This window comes from Quercus suber, unplaced genomic scaffold (genome assembly GCF_002906115.3).
Source record: "Quercus suber isolate HL8 unplaced genomic scaffold, Cork oak 2.0 scaffold_382, whole genome shotgun sequence".
Lineage (NCBI taxonomy): Eukaryota > Viridiplantae > Streptophyta > Magnoliopsida > Fagales > Fagaceae > Quercus > Quercus suber.
In genome coordinates this window covers 662,157-686,040 of record NW_027069834.1, presented here as the reverse complement: position 1 = coordinate 686,040, position 23,884 = coordinate 662,157, and the positions used below count along the sequence as shown (strand labels likewise).

The following is a 23,884-nucleotide window of genomic DNA, read 5'->3' as shown; positions in this document are numbered from 1 at the left end:
GAACTTATTTACAACTGGGGGGATGCTCCTCGGCTCGTGGCCGAGGAGCCCTTTTTCTTCTTTCTCCTTTTTTCCCCCTTTTTACTTTACTCGCTTTTCTTATATAGTCTTCATCGTCCTATCTTGTTCTTCCATCTGTTGATCATTCATTCGCCTTTCTTCTGGCCGTTCGTCCCATCAGAGGCCTTATCAGTACTCAAGTGGTTCACTCTGATCAACGTTGCCCTGTTAAGGGGTTATATCCCCATTAATGTGGTCAGAGGGGTTAGGTGAATGCATTAAGCGTGAGGGTGACAGTTTGCTCTGGGCCTAGCCTTTCTCAAAATTATCCTTAGCATGCCGAGGACGAAGAGGTCCTTGGCGTGGATCCAAAAAAGAGGTTTTCCCCAACTTAGCCTTGGATGGTCAGTCTTTCTCGGCGTGGGCCTTAGGCCTACTATACGATGGACTGAGGCTATCAGGCCCACGGGCCCCACAATAGCCCTTCAAAACCCTGCTGCACGTTCCCTTGGACGGGGAGGAGGGTTTTGATACCCACGAGCCCTCTAGACTAATCGCCCCACTTCGGTTCGTGCTAATGCTGGCGACTTTTCGACTGCCCGATGTGCGTTTTTGGCATTTCAAGACTTAATGTGTGCCCACATTAAATTTTGGCGGCTCCACGTCTCCCACTTTCAACGGTGTGATGGTAATTGTTCAGTGGGGATCTCCTGCTTTTATGGGCAGGCGGTTACATTTGGGGAACCTAAGAGGGAGTATAAGTATCTGTTTGAACAGCCTGGTTTCCTCATTTTCGCGCTTACAACCATTGATGCGTATGATTTGAATCTGGTTCAACTTGCACACTAACTGAATAGAATCATCATATTTCTGTAAGTCTTCTTCTTCCAGTGACCCCAAATTTTCCTTGATTCTATTCCTCCTTTTCTTCTTCTGGAATCTTTAGTCGTCCTTAGGGGATGGGTAAGTTTAAGAAGTTGGTTGAGTCCGTCGAGATGATGAACAAATTCATTGTTGACTATAGAATACCCAATAATGTGAGTTTGAAGTACTGTGAAGAAGGGGAGTGGTACATTAAGAGGAGAGAGGGTGAAGTCGTGATCCCGATAGTCGTTTTCGTAGAGGGGGGGATGAGAATCCCTATGAGGCCAGTGACTCTCAATTACCTTAGGCATTTCCGCCTGGCTCCTACCCAATGTGCCATGAATGTATTTAGGATATTAGGGTGTGTAGATACCTTGAATGAGAAAATGGGACTGAGACTGACTCACCACGATGTGAACTGGTGTTACAACCTTCATCACCTAAAGGGTAAGACGTACTATATGAAGACAAGGGACGATAGGGTCCGTCTCATCCAGTGTCTTCCTGATTCCAATAAGGGGTTGACTCAAGATTTCCTCATAGTGTCGGGAGAGTGGCACAACGGTTTTCATTGCCCAACAGTGGAGGGGGAGCCAGGTAGGGTATCCGAAGTAGGAGACAATCTAGGTTTCAGTATTTTTATTTGTTTACAACTGTATATCCGCTTTGGTTGATTGACCACAGGAGTTTCACCTTTCTTTTCGCAGATCCGCACGCCTTTGCACGTCATTTCCACCTGGTTAACAAAGCGGACTTGGAAACTGTTCTTAGGTCAGAACTTTTCCTGAACGAAACTGATAACCAGGTCAGAGCTGCTCACAAAATTCTCGGGTGCGACCCAGCTCAGAAATCATTCCCAGTCCCAAAGCACGTGATTAGAGCTCGCGACCCTCGGCTTACGCAGATTACCGTGGTGGAGGACGGTTTTGCATTTTTTGAGGGGTCTTACATACTTGAAGGCATTCTGCTAGCAGGTCCCTCCTTATCCCAACAAGTAACGGTGGCCGAGGAAGGACTATCTAAGAAGGCAGGGGAGGTGGTTGAACTGAGCTCTTCTGAGGACGAATATAGTGTGTTCAATCTAGCTGATCAGTCCGAGGATCCCTCTGGTGATCTAGGAGACCCTCATCTATCCGAAGCCGATCTCCGGTCCCTAGGAGTTGGTACTCAGGCTGAGATGGGTTTAAAAAGACAGCCCCAAACCAACCTTTTTGACCTGCTCGAAGGCGATGCCAAGAAGGGTACACCGGAAGAGTTGCAGCCCCAGCCCCCAATACCTCCGCCCCAGATTTTAATTGTGCAAACCAGGTCATCTTCTGTCCCCATAGTATCAGACCCTCAGACCGAGTCTCATGACCCAAAAAGGAAGAGACTTTCCAAGGGTAAGGAGCCAATGGATGGGAGCAAATCCCATTCCCCGCCCGAGGAGGGTGGATTTCGCAGGCCTCCAAAGCAACTGAAACTCGGTGGTCAACAGAAAGGTAAAAAGATCATCCAGCAGTCCGAGGCTCAAGCCTGGCTGCCTGCTGCCATGCTCCATGATCAGCCCCTGATGGATAACGCATCGATATGGGAATCTCAAGGAGCTGAGGGGGCTCTCATAGTCGATGCCCTGGAGAAATCTCTTCTTCTTCCCACTGACATTGTCGAGCTAAGAAATATGAGTGGGTCAGAGGTTGTCCTTGACCTTAAGAAATATCTAGGCATGGTGGGTCCTTTGGTACCTATTTACTTTATTCGAACTTTGTCGCTTATTACTCTCCTTTCTCTTTACGGAGTTACTTATTTTTATTGGCAGGCTATCCAGGCTCTTTTCAGGTTAGACGAGGAGGTCGATGGCCAGAGCGGTGCCTTAGCGCAAGAGCGTGACAAGTTCTTGAAAGCTGCCAGTACCCTCAAGAGATCTAAGGCCGACCTAAAAAAGGCGACTGAGGATCTGGAGGAGATGACAAAGGCCAGGGACACTGCTGCCTCCGACCTAGCTGTGGCTAGGAAGCAAGCTGAGGATCAAACCAATAGCTTGCAAGACGTTGCGAGCCAACTACAGACTGCCAAAGGGGATATTACCTACCTGAAGAAAAAGTTGACCGAGGCAATCCATGAGAAAGGTATTGCCGAGTATGCCAGGGACGAGACTGTGAGAGCCAAAGATGAGGCGATATTTGCAAAAATAGACGCTGAGCGCTCTGTAGAACAGGCGGAGGAGGAGGCTTTCGCAAATGGGGTGGCTAAGACTGAAGCCACCCTTCGGGCTCAAGTTCCTGCAGTGTGCAGGCATTACTGCTTTCAGACCTGGCATAAAACCCTCAACCAAGCAGGGGTTGATGCCTCATCTGACCTTAGGAGGGAAGATAGGGTATATTCCCCTATTGCAATTCGCGAGACTGCCCCTGCTGCTCCCGAGGAGGGGTCCTCATTACCAGCGACTGAGAGTCACAATAAGACCGCCGAGGATATAACTTCAGCTGACCAACCCCCCAAGGAGGTTGAACCCCAGAGAACGTTGGGGGGAGTTAGAATCGAGGGTCAGGAAATACTACAAGACGTGGCGAGGCCTCCTACGGACCCTTCGAGACAAAGCCCTTAGGCCTTGGCTAAAGCCTTTGATTTGCTTATCGAATTAATTTTCCTACTGAGTTGGGGAGACTGGTGTATGACATAGGATAATTCTGTTTATTTTCTCTTTTATTTCATTTTGTTTCTTGCATCGGTGGCGTTGTAAGGAAATTGTATACTTTCTGTTTGAACTGAATGCTCAATACTTTGCCTCCAACTACAGATATTTTCTTTTACTTGCTTTACTCTAATATTCTGCTCAATATTTGTATTCTATTCTGGAGTTAGTCTCATGAGATCATCTGTTCTCCTTCAAATATAAATCTAAAGACCGTATTATAGCTTGACTCTAGGTAACGCTTTGGTTTTTCTCCAGATAGTTATTTTCTCCATAGGTTTGGGTCCAAGGACCATGTAATACCTTGGTTCTGTCTAGTACTTCTATTTTTCTGTAAGTATCTAGTTTTCCATAGGTTTAGGTCCGAGGACCATGCAATACCTTGGTTTTGTCTAGTACTTCTATTTTTCTGTAAGTATCTAGTTTTCCATAGGTTTGGGTCTGAGGACCATGCAATATCTTGGTTCTGTCTAGTACTTCTATTTTTCTGTAAGTATCTAGTTTTCCATAGGTTTGGGTCTGAGGACCATGCAATACCTTGGTTCTGTCTAGTACTTCTATTTTTCTGTAAGTATCTAGTTTTTCGTAGGTTTAGGTCCGAGGACCATGCAATACCTTGGTTCTGTTTAGTACCCAGGTATAACGGTGTGAATAGTTTTACATAGGCTTGGGTCCGAGGACCATGCAATGCCTTGGTTCTGTCTACCACTTCTATTTTTCTGTAAGTATCTAGTTTCCCCATAGGTTTGAGTCCGAGGACCATGCAATACCTTGGTTCTGTCTAGTACCTAGGTATAACGGTGTGAATAGTTTTACATAGGCTTGGGTCCGAGGACCATGCAATGCTTTGGTTCTGTCTACCACTTCTATTTTTCTGTAAGTATCTAGTTTCCCCATAGGTTTGAGTCCGAGGACTATGCAATACCTTGGTTCTGTCTAGTACCCAAGTATAACGGTGTGAATAGTTTTACCATAGGCTTGGGTCCGAGGACCATGCAATGCCTTGGTTCTGTCTACCACTTCTATTTTTCTGTAAGTATCTAGTTTCCCCATAGGTTTGAGTCCGAGGACCATGCAATACCTTGGTTCTGTCTAGTACCCAGGTATAACGTGTGAATAGTTTTACCATAGGCTTAGGTCCGAGGACCATGCAATGCCTTGGTTCTGTCTACCACTTATATTTTTCTGTAAGTATCTAGTTTCCCCATAGGTTTGAGTCCGAGGATCATGCAATACCTTGGTTCTGTCTAGTACCCAAGTATAACGGTGTGAATAGTTTTACCATAGGCTTGGGTCCGAGGACCATGCAATGCCTTGGTTCTGTCTACCACTTCTATTTTTCTGTAAGTATCTAGTTTCCCATAGTTTGAGTCCGAGGACCATGCAATACCTTGGTTCTGTCTAGTACCCAGGTATAACGGTGTGAATAGTTTTACCATAGGCTTGGGTTCAGGACCATGCAATGCCTTGGTTCTGTCTACCACTTCTATTTTTCTGTAAGTAGGGGTTTGTCCTCGGGCCGCTTTTACTGGAGATGATTCTCTTTGGGTCGGATTATGATCTTTACACGTGGCGTTGATCTCGCCTCCAGCTCGAGCCCCATCTTTTTCATTTGTGAAGCGTCCTTTGTCCGTTCGTGTTCCGCGCTTGCTTCAGTGCGCGAAACGCGCCTTCATTAAGGTCCTCGTGAATTAACACGAGTCCAACGGTCTACGGCCCCTTGGAATTTGGTAGCTTCGTTATTAGCCCTGCTGATAACTCTCTTTTCGAATTCTGCATGAATTAATTCTCACCAACCCTCATCCCCTATATAAGGTGGGGGGATGGTTTCTCCATAATCCATGATCCTCCCAACACAAAACAGAAAGAACATACCCTTTCAGCTCTCCAAGCCCCTTTAACAACCCCGCCGGAATTGTGACTGGAGTTGGCAAATATGAGGCAGCTTTGGGCGGGTGTGAGGACATCCGAGCCAAGAGCCATTATGGCCGCAGCCTCCACTGGGCTTCTGGTGCGGCAGAATCTAGGCGTAACCCCGATGGCGCCATACAAGGTGGTCCGGAGGGATGTCGTTGAAGTACCTAACATCTCTCCTCGGAGCGCACCCCTGACGAAGGAGACGTGCGAATTCATGTCATGGGCGATGCCCGAGTGTTGCCGTCTCCCACGGCCAACGCTCGTGAGAAGTGGAGAGAATCAAGGGAACATCACGGGGAGGGTGTCCCGGAGCCCCTGCATCTGCTCCTCGCTTTGTTCAAGCTCAGCTGCTCCGAGAAAGGAGTTGTTGGTGGCCTTAAAACAAGCTGGCCCTTCCCCTTCCCTGCTTTTATTGTCAAGTTCTCCCATTCTCTTGATGCCAATAAAAGCATGGGTTGACACTTCCCTCTGGCTAGTTTTTTAAGGCGGGTCCACCTGGGCCTCTGATTGTAGAACTAGCTGGTAGGATTAGCTTGTAAATTTGTTTGTAAAACACGCCTGCCTGAGCCTCTGATTGTAATTTGTACTGTTTCTATTTATGAAATAATATCAAGATTTCTCTTTTCGCTGTCAACTCTTCTATTTTTTTTTTTTAACTTCGCCAACCTACTGTAAAATGACCACTTAGAACAATCGCCTGGTGCGCCGGCCAGCGCACTAATCCTTCCCACAGACGGTGCCAATTGTAAGGACTCAATTTGGATTGGACCAGAATATGAATGGGTTTTCAGCCCAACAAGCCCAAACAATAAATTTGTAGAGAATGGATTGAAGATTTAGGCGCGGCCGTCGTTCACCAAGCATGAACTCTCTTCTTTTATTAAAAAATACTTAGAACTTATTTACAACTGGGGGGATGCTCCTCGGCTCGTGGCCGAGGAGCCCTTTTTCTTCTTTCTCCTTTTTCCCCCTCTTACTTTACTCGCTTTTCTTATATAGTCTTCATCGTCCTATCTCGTTCTTCCATCTGTTGATCATTTATTCGCCTTTCTTCTGGCCGTCCGTCCTATCAGAGGCCTTATCAGTACTCAAGTGGTTCACTCTGATCAACGTTGCCCTGCTAAGGGGTTATATCCCTATTAATGCGGCCAGAGGCGTTAGGTGAATGCATTAAGTGTGAGGGTGACAGCTTGCTCTGGGCCTGGCCTTTCCAAAATTATCCTTAGCATGCCGAGGACGAAGAGGTTCTCGGCGTGGATCTAAAAAAAGGTTTTTCCCAACTTAGCCTTGGATGGTCAGTCTTCCTCGGCGTGGGCCTTGGCCTACTACACGATGGACTGAGGCTATCAGGCCCACGGGCCCCACACTTGCTAATTGTATAATCACCCTATTTTCAACCTTGGAGACCACAATAAACACACAACTATGATTAAGTTGCAGATGTTGCATAAGAACAATTAGAGAGCACATAAGGTTATACTTCTTCGATTTTATGGTATATATAAATAATAAAAAAACAAACATCAAGAGAGTGACCTCAACTCTGTTATTTTATAGTGAGGTATGCCCTGAATGTGATGGAAGCTACCAAAGGAGATATGTAGGAAGTTAATTGGTATATTCAAATATTTGTGGAAGAAAGCATAGTAAATCCAGTTGATTTTTTTTTTTTTTTTTGTGTGAACAAAAGTAATTATTGTGGTTGGGCTAATTCTTGGGATACTTTTTTTTTTTTTTTTTTTTTTTAATTTTTTTAATTTTTTATAGATTTTAGATCTAAATTTTTTAATAACTTTAAAAAAATTACTATTGTGATGAGTGGTTATTAGTAATTAAAAAAGTGACTTCAGTGGTGGACCCAAATGTAAAATTATGATCAGATATGATATTGGTACTGCCTACTGTGACGATTGTACTATCAATTGTAAGGAAAAAAAGAGAGTACCACCGAGTGTGACAAAAGTATGGTTAGAAGTAATGTTGGTATTGCCCAATGTAATAATGAAAATGTCAAATTTGAGAATAAAAAATTGGGTAACACTAAATGTGGCAAAAATAGAGTCAGATGCGATGTTGGTATTGCTTAATATGACAATGGAACCATTAAATTTGAGAAAAAAAAAAATAAAGGAACCACTATATGTGACAGAAGAACTGTCAAATTTGATATTGGAACTGCACAATATGATAATGAAATCAACAAATTTGAGAAACAAATAAGGGAATCGCTAAATGTGACAAAAGAAATGTCAAATGTGATGTTGGAACTGCATAATGTGAGGATAGAAGCGTTAGATGTGAGAAAAAAGTAAGCGAATCACCAAATGTGAGAAAAGAGCTGTCACATGTAATGTTGGAACTGCACAATGTGAAGATGGAACGTCAAATGTGAGAAAAAAAAAAAAGGAAACCACCGAATGTGAGAAAAGAATTGTCACATGTGATGTTGGAATTACACAATGTGAGGATGGAATCGTCAAATGTGAAAAAAAAATGAAGGAACTACCCAATGTAACAAAAAAATTGTCACATGTGACAAAAATATAGTAAATGTGATGTTGGTACTGCTTAATATGACAATAAAATCATTAGATTTGAGAAAAAAAAAAAAAAAAGGAACCACTATATGTTATAAAAAATCTGTCAAATGTGATATTGAAATTGTACAATGTGATAATGGAACCGTTAAATGTAAAAAAAATTAAGGGAACCACCAAATGTGACAAAAGAATTGTTAAATGTAATGTTGGAACTACACAATGTGAGGATAAAACTGTCAAATGTGAGAGAAAAGTAAGGGAGCCACCAAATGTGAGAAAAGAACTGTCACATGTGAGAATAGAACCACCAAATGTGAGAATAGAACCATTAAATGTGAGAAAAATAGTAAGAGAACCACCAAATATGAGAAAAAAACTAGTATATGTGATGTTGGAACTGCACAATGTGAGGATGAAATCGTTAAATGTGAGAAAAAAAGTAGCGGAACCACTAATTGTGAGAAAAGAATTGTCACATATAATATTGAAATTGCACATGTGAANTAGTAATTAAAAAAGTGACTTCAGTGGTGGACCCAAATGTAAAATTATGATCAGATATGATATTGGTACTGCCTACTGTGACGATTGTACTATCAATTGTAAGGAAAAAAAGAGAGTACCACCGAGTGTGACAAAAGTATGGTTAGAAGTAATGTTGGTATTGCCCAATGTAATAATGAAAATGTCAAATTTGAGAATAAAAATTGGGTAACACTAAATGTGGCAAAAATAGAGTCAGATGCGATGTTGGTATTGCTTAATATGACAATGGAACCATTAAATTTGAGAAAAAAAAAAATAAAGGAACCACTATATGTGACAGAAGAACTGTCAAATTTGATATTGGAACTGCACAATATGATAATGAAATCAACAAATTTGAGAAACAAATAAGGGAATCGCTAAATGTGACAAAAGAAATGTCAAATGTGATGTTGGAACTGCATAATGTGAGGATAGAAGCGTTAGATGTGAGAAAAAAGTAAGCGAATCACCAAATGTGAGAAAAGAGCTGTCACATGTAATGTTGGAACTGCACAATGTGAAGATGGAACCGTCAAATGTGAGAAAAAAAAAAAGGAAACCACCGAATGTGAGAAAAGAATTGTCACATGTGATGTTGGAATTACACAATGTGAGGATGGAATCGTCAAATGTGAAAAAAAAATGAAGGAACTACCCAATGTAACAAAAAAATTGTCACATGTGACAAAAATATAGTAAATGTGATGTTGGTACTGCTTAATATGACAATAAAATCATTAGATTTGAGAAAAAAAAAAAAAAAAAACCACTATATGTTATAAAAAATCTGTCAAATGTGATATTGAAATTGTACAATGTGATAATGGAACCGTTAAATGTAAAAAAAAATTAAGGGAACCACCAAATGTGACAAAAGAATTGTTAAATGTAATGTTGGAACTACACAATGTGAGGATAAAACTGTCAAATGTGAGAGAAAAGTAAGGGAGCCACCAAATGTGAGAAAAGAACTGTCACATGTGAGAATAGAACCACCAAATGTGAGAATAGAACCATTAAATGTGAGAAAAATAGTAAGAGAACCACCAAATATGAGAAAAAAACTAGTATATGTGATGTTGGAACTGCACAATGTGAGGATGAAATCGTTAAATGTGAGAAAAAAAGTAGCGGAACCACTAATTGTGAGAAAAGAATTGTCACATATAATATTGAAATTGCACAATGTGAGGATGAAACCGTTAAATGTGAGAAAAAAGTAAGGGAACTACCAAATGTGAAAAAAGAACTATCACATGTGATGTTGGAATTGTACAATTGAGGATGTAATCGTCAAATGTGAGGAAAAAAAGTAAGGGAACTACCAAATGTGAGAAAAGAATTATTACATGTGATGTTAGAACTGCACAATATGAGGATGAAACTGTTAAATGTGAGAAAAAAAGTAAGAAAACCACCAAATGTGAGAAAAGAACTATCATATGTGAGATTGAAACTGCACAATGTGAGGATGGAACCGTCAAATGTGAGAAAAAAAGTAAGGGAACTACCAAATGTGAGAAAAGAATTGTTACATGTGATGTTAGAATTGTACAATGTGAGGATGTAACTGTCAAATGTGAGAAAAAAAGTAAGGGAACAACCAAATGTAAGAAAAAAATTATCACATGTGATGTTGGAACTGCACAATATGAGGATGAAATTATTAAATGTGAGAAAAAAAGTAAGGGAATCACTAAATGTGAGAAAAGAATTATCATATGTGAAGTTGAAACTGCATAATGTGAGAATGTAATAATCAAATATGAGAAAAAAGTAGCCTTGTATAACAGGTTACCCACTAGTAAGTACTATACCCCCATTTTTTTTAGGGTACCGTAGAATTACCCATGAGAAAGAAAAGAAAAGAAATTGGATCTCTTATCTATGTTTGGAAATAATCAAATAAGGAGAGAAGGGAAAAAGAAAAGAGAAAAATTTCTTTATTTGGTTTGCAATAAGAAAGAAAATGAAAAGAAAATATATGTTTTTTTTTTTTTAAACTTTTTTGCTCATTTAATGTGAAAGATACACAAAAATTATGGACAAATATATAACTATAGATCATATTATATTATTTATATGGACCCCAGTTTTTTAAAACCATGGTCTCCCCTTAAATCTGCCCAAATTGGACGGATTGTAAATATGTGGGCTTATGGAAAAGGTTTCTACTGTTTTGTTAACGGAGAAAAAGACAACATTTTCTATCACATTTCTCTTCTTTTCCTCTCTCTATTTTACAGTTTCCAAGCACACTGTAAGTTCTTTTATTTCATTTCAACTTCTAGAAGTATAAACTTTGTCAACCAAAATTATATTCTAGAGAACCAACTTTAAAATTAAAAACATTGTTTGGTTAAACTTACAGTATTTTACATATACTGCTTGTTTAGTAGCTCCAAAATCAATGCCATCCTAATTCTTGTATTTGGCTATTAATATCAGATGAAGGCACCATTTTGTCGGTGAATCTTTATTTCAAGTTCGTTCATACTCCTTCTCAAAAAAAAAAAAAAAAATCGTTCATACTAATTTAATATATATATATATATATATTTTATACAAGATAGAGAATTTCTACTCTAATATAATCTAAATGTATATGTGTGTGAAACTCCCTTCTGAAAATTTGAATTTCGACCCTTACCCCTTCACACTCCACAAGTATTCATACTTATAGAGTGACCACTGTACTAAAAGTGCGCAATGGTCATGCTAATTTAATAATAACACTTAAAAGTGTTCACTTTTTATTACGTAAAATCAGAAGTATTTTTAAATTTAATCACGCACCCCAAAAAATATGTATTCTTATTAATTTAGTTCACCACAGGGCACAGAGGCTCAACTTGACAAATTTCTGGCCAAAATAAAACCAATAATTGTTACCATAATTCATAACAAATTTCTGGCACGGTTGTATTAGTATTGTGGGGGAAAAAGGGGTCAGGCCCAAGTTAATGGGCCGAATGCCCATGAGAGGACTGTTTCACATCCGAAAAGAGGGATGCGGAGAAGACAAGGCCCAGAGTGGAGTGGAATCCTCTTGGTGAAGGATCATCTCTGTCCGAGGAGGATATCTCTAGTCCGAGGAGGACATCTCCTGTCCGAGGAGGATGTTGTGCTCTGATATGATATCGGAGATTAATTGAGTAGGGGAAAAACCTGAATGACTGTCCGAGGACTCCACCTGATCAAGATAAGCTCAAAGCCTATTCAGGAACGATAAGGATGGGGAAATATCTGAGGGAAAGGCTGCTGCCACCGTATTCAATGCATTGCAACAGCTTTTCTGGCCGCATTTATGTGGAGAAGACCTCTGAACAGTGCATCCTAACCTACCGCCACTCACACAGAGATGAAAAGAACCTGCCTGACGTGACAGGTATTTGGGCAAGTTCATGGATGGGGAGCATGTGGACGATGGAGATGAGGGTAAAAGTGAATATATAATAGAGGGGAGCACCTGTCAATGAGACCCCAGAGGAAGAGGAAGAGGGAGAGAAAAGAGAGAAGAAAAACAATAGAGTGTTTGAGACTATCAATATATACAAACTGATCAATGCACAGTTGAAAGGGCTATGATCCATTGTTATTAATCCCTTACTAATTCTAGTTCTTTGACCCATACTCTACAAATTAATTGTCTTTGGGTTTACGTAAAGAAACTGAACCCTACAAGTATTATTATTTTTTTAAATCATATAGATTTTTTAAAACCATATTGATAATAATATGTAGGTGAAAACATTATTTTGGTCCCTATATTTTGGGGTCACAATTAATTTGATTCCAACATTTTGGTACAAGTTAATTTAGTCCCTATTATTTTTAACTCACACTCAATTTGGTTCTTACCGTTAACTCTTTCATATTCAAGTATAGGTTAATGGTAGGAATCAAATTGAGTGTAAGTTAAAAATAACAAGAACTAAAATGATTGACACTAAAATGTAGAGATCAAATTAACTGTGATCTCAAATTGACTATTATTTTCAACTTACACTTAATTTGGTCCCTACAGTTAATTCACTTATATTCAAGTATAAGTTAATGGTAGGAACCAAATTAAGTATAAATTGAAAATAACAAGAACTAAATTAACTGGCACCAAAATGTAGAAAACAAATTAATTGTGACTCCAAAATATAGGAACCAAAATGGTGTTTTCGCCTAATATATAAACACTCTTCCCATATTTGTAAACATTAGTACTAAAGAAATTAACAACATATATGTAGTCATTTTGATTTTCTAAATTGTTACCATAAAAATGTGCTGATATCATAAATGATAACACTGTGTTAATTGCTATTATTTACCATGATTGTAATCATAAATTTACGCTAAGAAATTTACCATGATTGTAATCAGAAATTTACCATGATTGTAATCATAAATTTACCATGACAACAAATTTACGCTAAGAAATTTCTATAAATAAATAAAAGGCTTAAAATATTGCAGTTGACAATGGGTTGGACCTGAGGAATCTTGCATTTCGGAGTTTTGATTAAACCAAAAAAAAAAAAAAGTCAGAATCACGCGAGAGTTTGTTAGGGTTTTCACATGATCCACGAATCTCCAGCCTGCCCTTTCAACGATTGCGACCACTAACTTCTTCTCGAGTTTATTGGTCTTCTTCTCCATTTCCCTTCTTACCCCATATACCCCTCATACATCTTCATTTTACACATTTTTTATTATTATTTATATTTGCTATATATATATATATATATGTATGTATATATTTTGCTTCTTACCATTTTTAATATTTGAGTCAATAGCTTAGGACTGTAACAAACATTGTCATATTCTAATTCAGATTTTAGGGGTTGATATGTGGAGATTGTTTCGTTTGATGTAGCGTTGTTTGATTTGAACGGTTGTTTTGGTTTCTCAGACTTTCGATCTATGGGTTTGGGTTTTGATTTTGTGGGTTCTAAATCTAGCTTGTGGTTGTGAGTGTTGGAGTTCGACCGACCGTATCGATCAAAATGGTGGTTGACAATGTTAGGGAGAGCCGATCTACACGGTGACTAGGTGGTTCCAATGGTGCAAACACCTTTTGGTGGTGTGCCTTATAAACCTCCCCAAAATCGTCCTGCTTTGAACCGTTTTCACCCACCCCTAGTTTAGGTTAGATTAGGTTTTGGGTTTTGGATTGAGAATTTGAGATCTTTTTTACTTTATAGTAGAGATTGTCTATTTTTTTTTTGTAAAATTTTAAATTTTTGCGAATAAAGATGTATATAGTACTACATTATTTTAAATTTTATTTTACCCAATAAAAAAAGAACTTCATTTCATATGACATGTGTTCTTTGGCATAAACTTATTTTACTCTTTGTTGAAAGTGAATTAAAGTATACTTATATTTTAAAAATATAAGATTCTAAAAAACTGTACATAATAACAATTTATATATTTTTAGATTCATAAAATAAAATCTTAATTGTGAAATAAACTCTATTTATTCTCAATATTTATGTTTATAAGCTTTTTGTAATTGAACTTGTGGTGCATTTTCCATCTTCTAAAGGGATAAATCGAAAAATCAGTTATATTCTTGACATAGACCAAGGGCAACTTCATGCGAGTTTTAAATGAATTTTGGTTGACACTGTGGCATTATTGTCTAAACCCATTCATGAATCATGAGGTTGAGAATTGCCACTCCAAAATTTATGTGATGATTAGAAGTAATCTGTTGATTAAAACCTTCTAATAAATAAGTCCTCATAAAGCTCCTCTACCTCGGGTCCCTCATAGCCGCCTGAGCAAGTATATTTATTTCCCTTTAACAATGCTCACCATGTCATGTTCCCAATAGACAGGGCAATATAACTAAGTTTCATAAAGACAGGCCCTTTCCTTTCCTAATATAGTTATGTTGTGTCCACTTCTATATTCTCTTAATTTAAACTCAAATACAATTTTAAGTTCAAGGACAAACATTGTACCGACAACTTATAAATGAAAAATAAAAATATATAATTCGAACCTTTTTTTTTTTTTTTTCTTAAGACTATTGATTTGACTGTTGACGTTGGTACCTAATAAAAATAATGTTAGGACACATTTATTTCTACATTCAATTTCATAATTTGTAAATTTGTACCATTGTGAATTTCAACCCAAAGTGATAGACTTATGTAAATAAAAGTAACAAAAAAGTGTTTACTACTCATAGCCTTATATATCAAATATATTATGAAATTATGTGCAAAATCAGGTATATTCTTAGAATTATTCTGACAAAAATAATAATTAACAATGAATTATGCCTAAATGATGTTCCTATAATCATCAAATTATGAAAAAAAAATATAAAAAATTGTATGTTCCTCACATTATTATTAAAAATAATAATAAAATTGCCAAAGGGCATATATGTCTAGAAGAAAGGGATAGTCCCAAAGAATAAAAAGCTCCCTCATGTGTGTTCTCATTTGATTGCTCACTATTTTCCTCCATGAACACTACCAAAAGCCTTACTTTTCTGCACTAGAAAGCAACCTTCTCTACCTCCTCCTCTTCTTCTTCTTCTTCGTCTTTCATTCTAAATTTGCTTCAAAAAATAGTTACTTTACAATACGTATTAGAGAGTGGTGCTATACTGCTATCCCATATTGGCCATGGACCCAAACCAAGTTCCCCCTCATGGTCTAACCCAAGAACAATACCTCGAGCTCGAGCCCATCATTCACAACTACCACCAGTTCGAACCCTCACCCAACACATGCTCATCCCTAATAACACAACTTATCGATGCTCCAGCACATGCTGTATGGCCTTTCCTTCGGAGCTTCGAAAACCCTCATAAATACAAGCATTTCGTCAAAAGTTGCAACATGAAAGGTGATGGTGGGGTTGGAAGCATAAGAGAGGTCACAGTGTGTTCGGGGCTTCCAGCCTCGACAAGCACCGAGAGGCTTGAGATTTTGGATGATGAAAAGCATGTATTGAGCTTTAGGGTTGTGGGGGGTGAGCACAGGCTCAACAACTATAGGTCAGTCACTTCTGTGAACGAGTTTAACAAGGAAGACAAGGTGTACACCATTGTGTTAGAGTCTTATATTGTAGATATACCAGCTGGGAATACAGGCGAGGATACGAAGATGTTTGTGGACACTGTCATAAAGTTGAACCTTCAGAAGCTTGCCTCAGTTGCCATGGCTTCATTGCATGGACATGAATTCGATGGTTGCAGTGGTGGTGGTGGTGATGGCGGTGGTTTAGATTCTGTTTAAATTTTTACTGGTCGGCGACCAACCTGCAGAAATGGGAGATTGTGTATTGAGTACCACTTGTTTATATTATTTTTAAAGTATTGTTTTTTAAGTTGGATCTTAATGCCTTTTGTTTAATGGTTAGATAGTTGGGATTGGTTTCTATATTTGGGTTTGTTGGGTGAATTATTTCAGTCGTATTGTTAAATGCTAATATTTAAGTTGTTTTCATTTTTCTCTTCAATAAAATGCTGAAAGTTTTTTTTTTTTTTTTTTTTGGGGGAAGGAAATGCTGAAAGTTAAACCAGAAATATCTACGTTTTTGTTTATTTTTTTGAGAGAGAGAGAACCGCACTTTAATTCAACAATAATGTTTCAGTTATTAAAATATCATATCAATCTTCATTTTGTAATTGTTTTTAAATTAGCGAAGTTTTATTTGTTAGGATTCATATATATAGTCAATTCTGAGAAATTTGAGATTAAAGCTTTGTTATTGTAGTTTCATTTGTTTTATTGCTGACGATAAGAATTATTGAGGTCATGATTACATGATGATCAGTTTTGCCTTTTCTATTTGCTTTTGTACATACTTATAATAATCTTAGCAAATTATTTGACCTTATATGATTTTGTCCTTAAGTTTGCTTCATTGCTTTTAAGTTGTATACTATTTTATCTGCAGCCAAATGGTTCAGCTTGAGTGTCAGCTGTTATTTACTTCCAATTTACTCAGTGACTCTATATGACATTTTGATCTTTCCCCCTCTTTAAACGTTGCCACCAAAACATCCAAACACACCCTTTTTAACTTGTGTTATTTTTTCCTAATACTTAAGTCAAGTAAGTTAACCCACATTAGAGTTCAAACTTGCAACTTGCAAGTAAAGAAAAATCTTTGTTGAAAAATAATGCTAGTCCAGCCTAGTGACTCCATCCTTTTCAAACTTAGCCATACTTATCATTTTGATGTTGAAATATAGCTGGCTTAATTAGAACTTAAACACCAAATGCATGCACTTTCTTGTCCTAAACACGTGAAAAGGTCGCTTTAATACACTTAACTTATATAAAAAAAGTCAGTTTAATGGTCCTAATTATGAAGACAGATAACGTGTAGAGAGACTAATGTTAATCAAATTTAAAATGATGTTGTAAAAATACAATCAGCCGCATATATATACCAATCATGTGTACTAATTATGGTACAACACGCAATAAAGACCGCTTTCAATTTGGAAGATAATGTGGGCAAAAATCATAAGGAGAACGAGGAGGAATCCAAATCTTCTGTCTCACTTTTCCTACTCCACTTTATACTCCACCAATAAATACTTGCCACGTGATACTATTAATTAATAACTGTAAGATTAATAAGTCAATAATGATAATATTTAATTAATTAGGTGAACACGTGGTAAGTATTTATTGGTGGAGTATAAAATGGAGCAGGAAAAGTGGGACAGAAGATTTGGACTCAACGAGGAGTCCTCGACCTCTAACAGATATAGAGGAGGATTTATTGAATCACATATTTTATTTTATTTTTTTATGAAACCTTTAACAACAAGAAATTGACCTAATATTTCTTAAAAAAAAAATTGACCTAATAATGCAGTTTTTTGACCTTCAAAAATTTTAAAGGATCACTAACTAGCTAACTTAAGTATGTGTTTTTATCTAGAAAGTAGACTTAATGACTGAGCATAAGTCATACTTAAAAAGCTTTCCCCATTTTTACAATAAAATATTTTTATTTTAATTTAGATTTGCACATTTACTTAATTCAGAAAAGTTGATATATGATAATATAAGTGATTGACAAGGTTGATGCATTGATGAGGCTTCATGGTCACATGTATCCTCTCTAAGGTTGAGCTCACAAGTCACAAAAGTAAATATCCTTTGTTCTTGCCGTTGAATTCAGGGTTGACATTAAAGCCACACGAAAATGTGTTGCACACTTGCACCAAGTTGCTTACCAACTAGTACTATCCCAGTCCTCTTAAAATCCCAATCTTCTCATTATACATGCATAAGGGCAAAAGGCTATCACTTCTTTTCCCACCGAATAAGCTTTACCCATTTTCTAGTTGGAGTACACGAAAAGATACAAGTGCTTGTGCCATTTCATGCACATCAAATAAGATGCTGAGATTTTCATGTTTAAGAATTTATACAATATATTAATTTACTTTTAGAACCATGCTTGAGGGTCATAATCTTAATTATAAAATTATCGACGGCTGCTAAGGGCTTTGTAGTTTAGTGGCCTTGCCTAGTTCTCTTACAGATTTAAAAAATCACCAAATGAAGCAATAAACAATAAAATAAAGCACGTATTAATCTGATGATGAAGTGGAAAACTTATAAACGGATTCATAGGAAAAACCACTAGGAGTGGTTAACCATCTATCCCAATGAATAATTCATTATTTGAATTAAAATTTTACAATTGAATCATTCCCACGATTCTCATTGCTACCGGTAGTAGAACTTGCATTATGACTGCACACTATTTCAAGCACTTTTGAACTCTTCCAATATGGATCACCCATTATAGACTATCTTTGAGATTTCGAAGACCTCCTCAAAGAGTTCTTCATAGCGGTAATAATTTATCATGGTTTGCTAACATTAGTAGAACCTAACATATTTTTTTAGGGGAAATATAAATGATTTTTTTTTTCTTTCTAAAATTAACCTAGTTACTTTTCTAGAGAAGAGGGAAATTTGAGTGTTAAATTAATACTTCTTACAAATGCAAAACATACAAAAATTGACATATTGTACTGAAAACTGTAAAGTTAGATTTTCCATGGAAGTCATGATTTTTGAGAATTTGATTATATAAACAACCAAGTTAGTAATCCTTAAAAGTTATGATTCTCCTTATCAATAATGGACACTTGAAGAAAGACGTACTTACTTTGGCAACGAGACATGGTCAATAGAGAATATAATACACAATCGAAGCCAGGGCTAGATATTATATTTATCACCATTCCTACAACAGTACAACACAACAGGGTTATCGATTCGTCATGGTGTGGCAAAGGGAAACAAAGCAATCATTCAGCCCAAAAACAAGGAGGACGTGAAAAAACTAAGCATTTACTTAGAAGTTAGTTCTGGGCCAGAATTAAGGGTGGTCGATAGGCTTGGGCTTAGTTGAGTTGCAATGTGGTATTTTGGGCTTTGAGAGTGGACTCAGCCTTGCTGGGTTTAATCTTCTTTGAGTTGGGTATGACTTAAGAGGAAGAGAAGAGATTTTATTTTTTGATAATATGATAGTTGAGAGAAGTAAGATTTGAATTCGAATGTTCTCGTTGAAAATATAAGAAAGTATCAATTGAAAAATCTTGAAATACAATCGATGATGAGAAGGGAAATTATCTGATGAGAAGGGAAATTATTAAAAATTTGATCTATTTAAGCCCTCGAGAGAAGCCCAATTAGGCTTGCCTAGGTCCACAAGAAAGATGAGCTTATTGCTTCAACAATTGTGAGTGGGCCGCAGTGGTTTGGGCATACCTTGCTCTAAATTTGCTTACTAGAAATTTGTAGTGGCACAAAGAGCTTTCTGCTTGTTCCCAACTCCATGGTACAAATTTTTTCGAATAAATTATTTATGTAATTTGAAGAGCTTGCAGTTTTGATGTCAATAAAAGATTAGTCTAATGGGATTTCTCATTCTTATAATCATTGATTGTCAACTAGGGATTAGCTTGACATAACTAACACTTGGTCCTGCAGGTTTCAAAAACTGACACATGATTTTGCGTATATAATTAAACATGATGCTACTCTTATGCTTCTTGACAATGATTCAACGATAGCATATAATCTTTAATTACTATATCATTCAAGTAATGGACTAATGGTCAGTGTGTTATGCTTGCGAACGTTATATATGTAAAAGCTAATGCATATATATGATGTGCTTTTATCATGCATCTCGCCTAAAAATAAAAGTTATGGTCTATATTTTATTTTAACTTCATATAATTCTGTCCCTCAAAAAAAAAAAAACTTCATATAATTCTATTCTTCAGTTTTTATAATGTTTGTGAATTTTTTTTAAATTACATATAATTTTTAATTAATCTATATGCAACACACGGACATACTGCAAGTAAATAGTAATACAAAATGTATTAATTTAAAAAAAAAAATTTAGAGAGATTAATTAATTATCCACTATTCAACATTGTTTGATAATTAAAAAAAAAAAATTTGACAAAAGTTTTTGTAATTATTCATTTGCTTTCTTCTTCTTTTTGATAATTATATGTGAAAGCTCGAATATGTGTTGAAAACAAAAAAACTGTTTAGACCCCCAAATTAAAGTTACGGCTTAATAGATTTTACACTAATTTAATACTAAGTGCGGAATAGTATAAATGCGAGTGGATAAACAAACAAGTTACTCTAATTCATAATCATAGCAACACAGCAGTAAAATAGAATGTAAAAGAGTAGGGAAAAAAGATGCAAACACAAGATAACACGCTGATATGTTATTGAAGAAGAAACCAAAGAACTCGGCGAAAAACCTTTCCGCCGCCCTCCAAGCGGTAATCGATCCACTAGACAATCAGTTAGGATACATGGGTTAGTAAGAGACCTTCCAAGCCTAATCTACCCGATGTACTTAAGCCCTTCAAGCTCCTACTCCAACAAGGTTTCTTGGAACCGTGTCTTCTCTAACTCTCTAGATCCCGCAACAAGCTCCATGTTGCATCTGCCATCCTTGGCTTCTTCTAATACTTCCCAATAACACCAAAACCTCACTTGACACTCTGAAAGGGTGTGGTAAGTGTTTGGGCTATCAACCTCTCAATGGTATGGAAATTGAGAGATAGGAGTTGAGGAAATTCCACAAGCAAATGTGTAGAGGATTGTGGGTATAACAATATCTAACTCTTAAGGTGTTTAGCTAGGATTTTCTCTCAGAAGCACTCTTTAACATTTGTGGGTAATGTGAGTATATATAGTGTGGGCACTGTGGGTATATATAGTGTGGGCACAGAAAGTGTGTATCAAATAGTATAAATTGGTAGAACAGAATGTCTCGCAGGTGTCTCGTGGGAAGGCTTTACCTGCGAGATACTCGCGAAACACAGCTGTTGCCATCTGTCCTAACTTTTCGCATTCCAGTCATGTACAGGGTATGGCTCACTTCGCAGGATGCTTAGTCGCGAGATACCCGCGAGAGCTCCTCAGTCTTTAGTTGCTTGAGTCTTCACACTCTCTTTCTCTATCACACAACTCTTACAATCAAATCACACAATAAATAAAAGGTACAAAAGATTGAATGAAATTACAATCAAATTTGACACAGAATAAAAGCCAACAAAACACATAGTTGTAAATCACAACTTTACAATCTCCCCCTTTGGCTATTCCATGACAAAACCCCTAAAATAGACTCTAAAAAAAACTTGAGTTTGGGAACAGTGGCAAAATTCACTCACACCTAATCTAGAAGCTGTGAAGCACTTGCTCGTATATACTTGTAATCTAAAACACTTGCACACAAACAAAACTTTCATTAAGCTTATGACAAGTTGAACACAAGGTACGTACATGAGCAAGTAAAGTGCGATGAAGTTTATAAACACTATAAAACATGTAAGCATATCTTGATCAAACATGAACAGTCATTAAAGAATGACTACAATGAACATTTAGCTAGTAAATGCTCACCTGGACACGCAATGCAATAAAGAACAATCCCAAGGATCAATTGCATGTTCAACACTCAACTAATGCAAATATGCGAAGTATTTGCATCTAGGATACAAAGTACTACTAGGGTACAAGAGTGAGGTACTTAAGACATTATCAATATCTTGAAAGTACAAAAAATGCTACAAAGCAGTAAGGTAAGCACAAATATTGAATATAAACTGAAATTAAAAACAGAGTATTAAAGCTTTAAACAAAAGCAGTAAAAACTGTAAACAAACGACAATTTTTTTTAACTTCTCCTCCCCCTATCATTACACTCCCTCTATCAACTACACTCCCCTATCAGCAACACCATCTCCCCCTTTTTGTCATGGAATAGCTAATCTCTATGTTCTTCTAGCTTCCTTTGAATTTGGTCCATCTGAGTTTGGAGAGAAGTGAACTTAGTGCTGAAGCGAATGTGCTGGGAGTGCATGATGGTAGCTAACCCAGATATTTTGTTATTAATTTCTTGAAGTGCAGCCATGATGTTGTTTAGCTATTTATCATAGACATGGGAGGTAGAGGTTGAACTTCTAGGAGCAGCATGGATTTCTTGCTTGTTACTCTTCTTGGTGTGACTCATACTTGCATGAAGAGTACAAATGTTAATTGGACTTGGCCTTGGATATGGACGCTCATTTTCCGAGGGATGGACAACTTAGAGCTTTAAAATCCTTGAGATAAGTTGACAAAAAGGAATACAATTCCTTGAGACAGTCTGGTCAACTGTCTTTGCCAGAATGTGAAAGATATGAGAGCACACATCAATCTCTTCGTTAGTGATTAAATCATGTAAGAATAATGCTCGACCGAGATTCATGTACCCGATGCTTAACAAAGGATAGAGGTTGCTACACATGATCATTATGAGCAGTCTCAATTCGGGAGAAAGAGATGCCACACTAATTGACTTCCTATTGGAGGAAAATTTCAAATTAGCTCCTAAAGCTTTTCTAAGAACCTCTTCATTTGGATTCAGCTTATCATATATCGGTGGTATGGGGAGTATTGACTAGTTAATGTGTAAAATTTCTGCCAAATAAACCAGTGTTACTGAGAAACTCTTTCCTCTAACCCAACATTTTAGTTCCTCTCCGTCAACAATGGCATTGGCATAGAACTCTTTCACCAAATTTTCATATGCGTCATCAAGATTGGAAATGAGAAAGTTCCAGTCCTTGGTGGCAAACCATTGTGGAATATTGGTGTTAAAGAGAGATGGCTGTCAGCAGCTCTTTCAACTAACAATGGAGCTTCCATAAAGTAGTTCTCAAAGTTCTGAGATGCAGCATAGGATCTGAAATAGTTCTGATAAAAAATTCCTATCAGTGATTGAGTCCTCTTTGGCCTTGGTGAAAGGTTATCAACATCAATCGTAGGCTACTTTCCTTTGCTGTTGTCTCCTTTCACTGCTGAAGTCTTGAATGGAGACATCTGCATAAGGAAACACAGAAGAGAAAAGAAATAGGTGCAAAAACACAAAACAAAATACAAAGCTTGATTAGATTTAAGTTAGTTAAAAAACATAGGTAAAACAACCAAAAACAGAGCATAACAAACTCAAAATAACATGCTAAAACAGATAAAGCCAGTAAACATAAACACAATGCATGAAATTGAGTAGCTGTGCATATGTGTGCATATGTGTGCATGGGCTGATGCATGAGGATGCAGCATGAGATGCATGAGGTGTGCCCAGTGGGGCCTAGTGTGTGCCTAGTGTGTGCATAGCATGGCATTTTGGCACAAAATGGGCAAAGTGTGTAAAACACACAAATACTGACCAAAACATGATAAACATGACCAATCAAAAGGAAACCCAAGTATTGGAACTCATTTGAGTCCAATTCAACACAAAAATATCACTAGGACATTTTGTCAAACACCTAACGTGCAATAATGCATGAACATGGTGAAAACTTGCCTTAATACATGCTAAATTGTCACATGGGGCCAACATAGATGCACAAAGATTAAGTGGGACTCAGCCCAATCAAAGTTTTGGAAAAATTTTCACAAAATTGAGAAACCCATCTCTTTTTCGAAAAAATCCCCAATTTTTAAAACCCTAAGCTAAAATTTGCAGAATTTAAGGAAAAATGAAAGCAATGTTTAGAAAAACATACCTTGAAGTGATTTTACAGAGATTTTTGCTAGAAAATGATGGGGTTTGAGTGAAAAATGATTTTGGGTTGAGAAGGGTTCAAAGAGAGGTAGTGTGAGGAAAGAAAGATGTTTTGAAAAATTGTCACATTTGCTACATAAAAACTGGAAATATGCATTTTTCACGGGTTAGACAGTAGCAAAACAGTCGCGAGAATGGCCACTGAAGCACAAAAGCTTTCGTGAGAAGCTTTTAATCGAGAATAAGTCACAAGACAGTTACGATA

General features: G+C 37.3%; 1 protein-coding gene across 1 annotated transcript; it reads left to right on the top strand.

Annotated features, from left to right (window-relative positions):
- Positions 1 to 14,973: 14,973 nt before the first annotated feature.
- LOC136062113 (abscisic acid receptor PYL2-like) lies at positions 14,974 to 16,027 on the top strand. The gene has a single exon (XM_065760803.1). It carries the CDS (start codon positions 15,165 to 15,167, stop codon positions 15,777 to 15,779), a length of 615 nt encoding a protein of 204 aa, XP_065616875.1. The 5' UTR covers positions 14,974 to 15,164; the 3' UTR covers positions 15,780 to 16,027.
- Positions 16,028 to 23,884: the final 7,857 nt, after the last annotated feature.

Bases quoted from the DNA above. Each gene is read 5' to 3' on its own strand.
- LOC136062113 (XM_065760803.1), top strand. From the start codon at position 15,165: ATGGACCCAAACCAAGTTCCCCCTCATGGTCTAACCCAAGAACAATAC.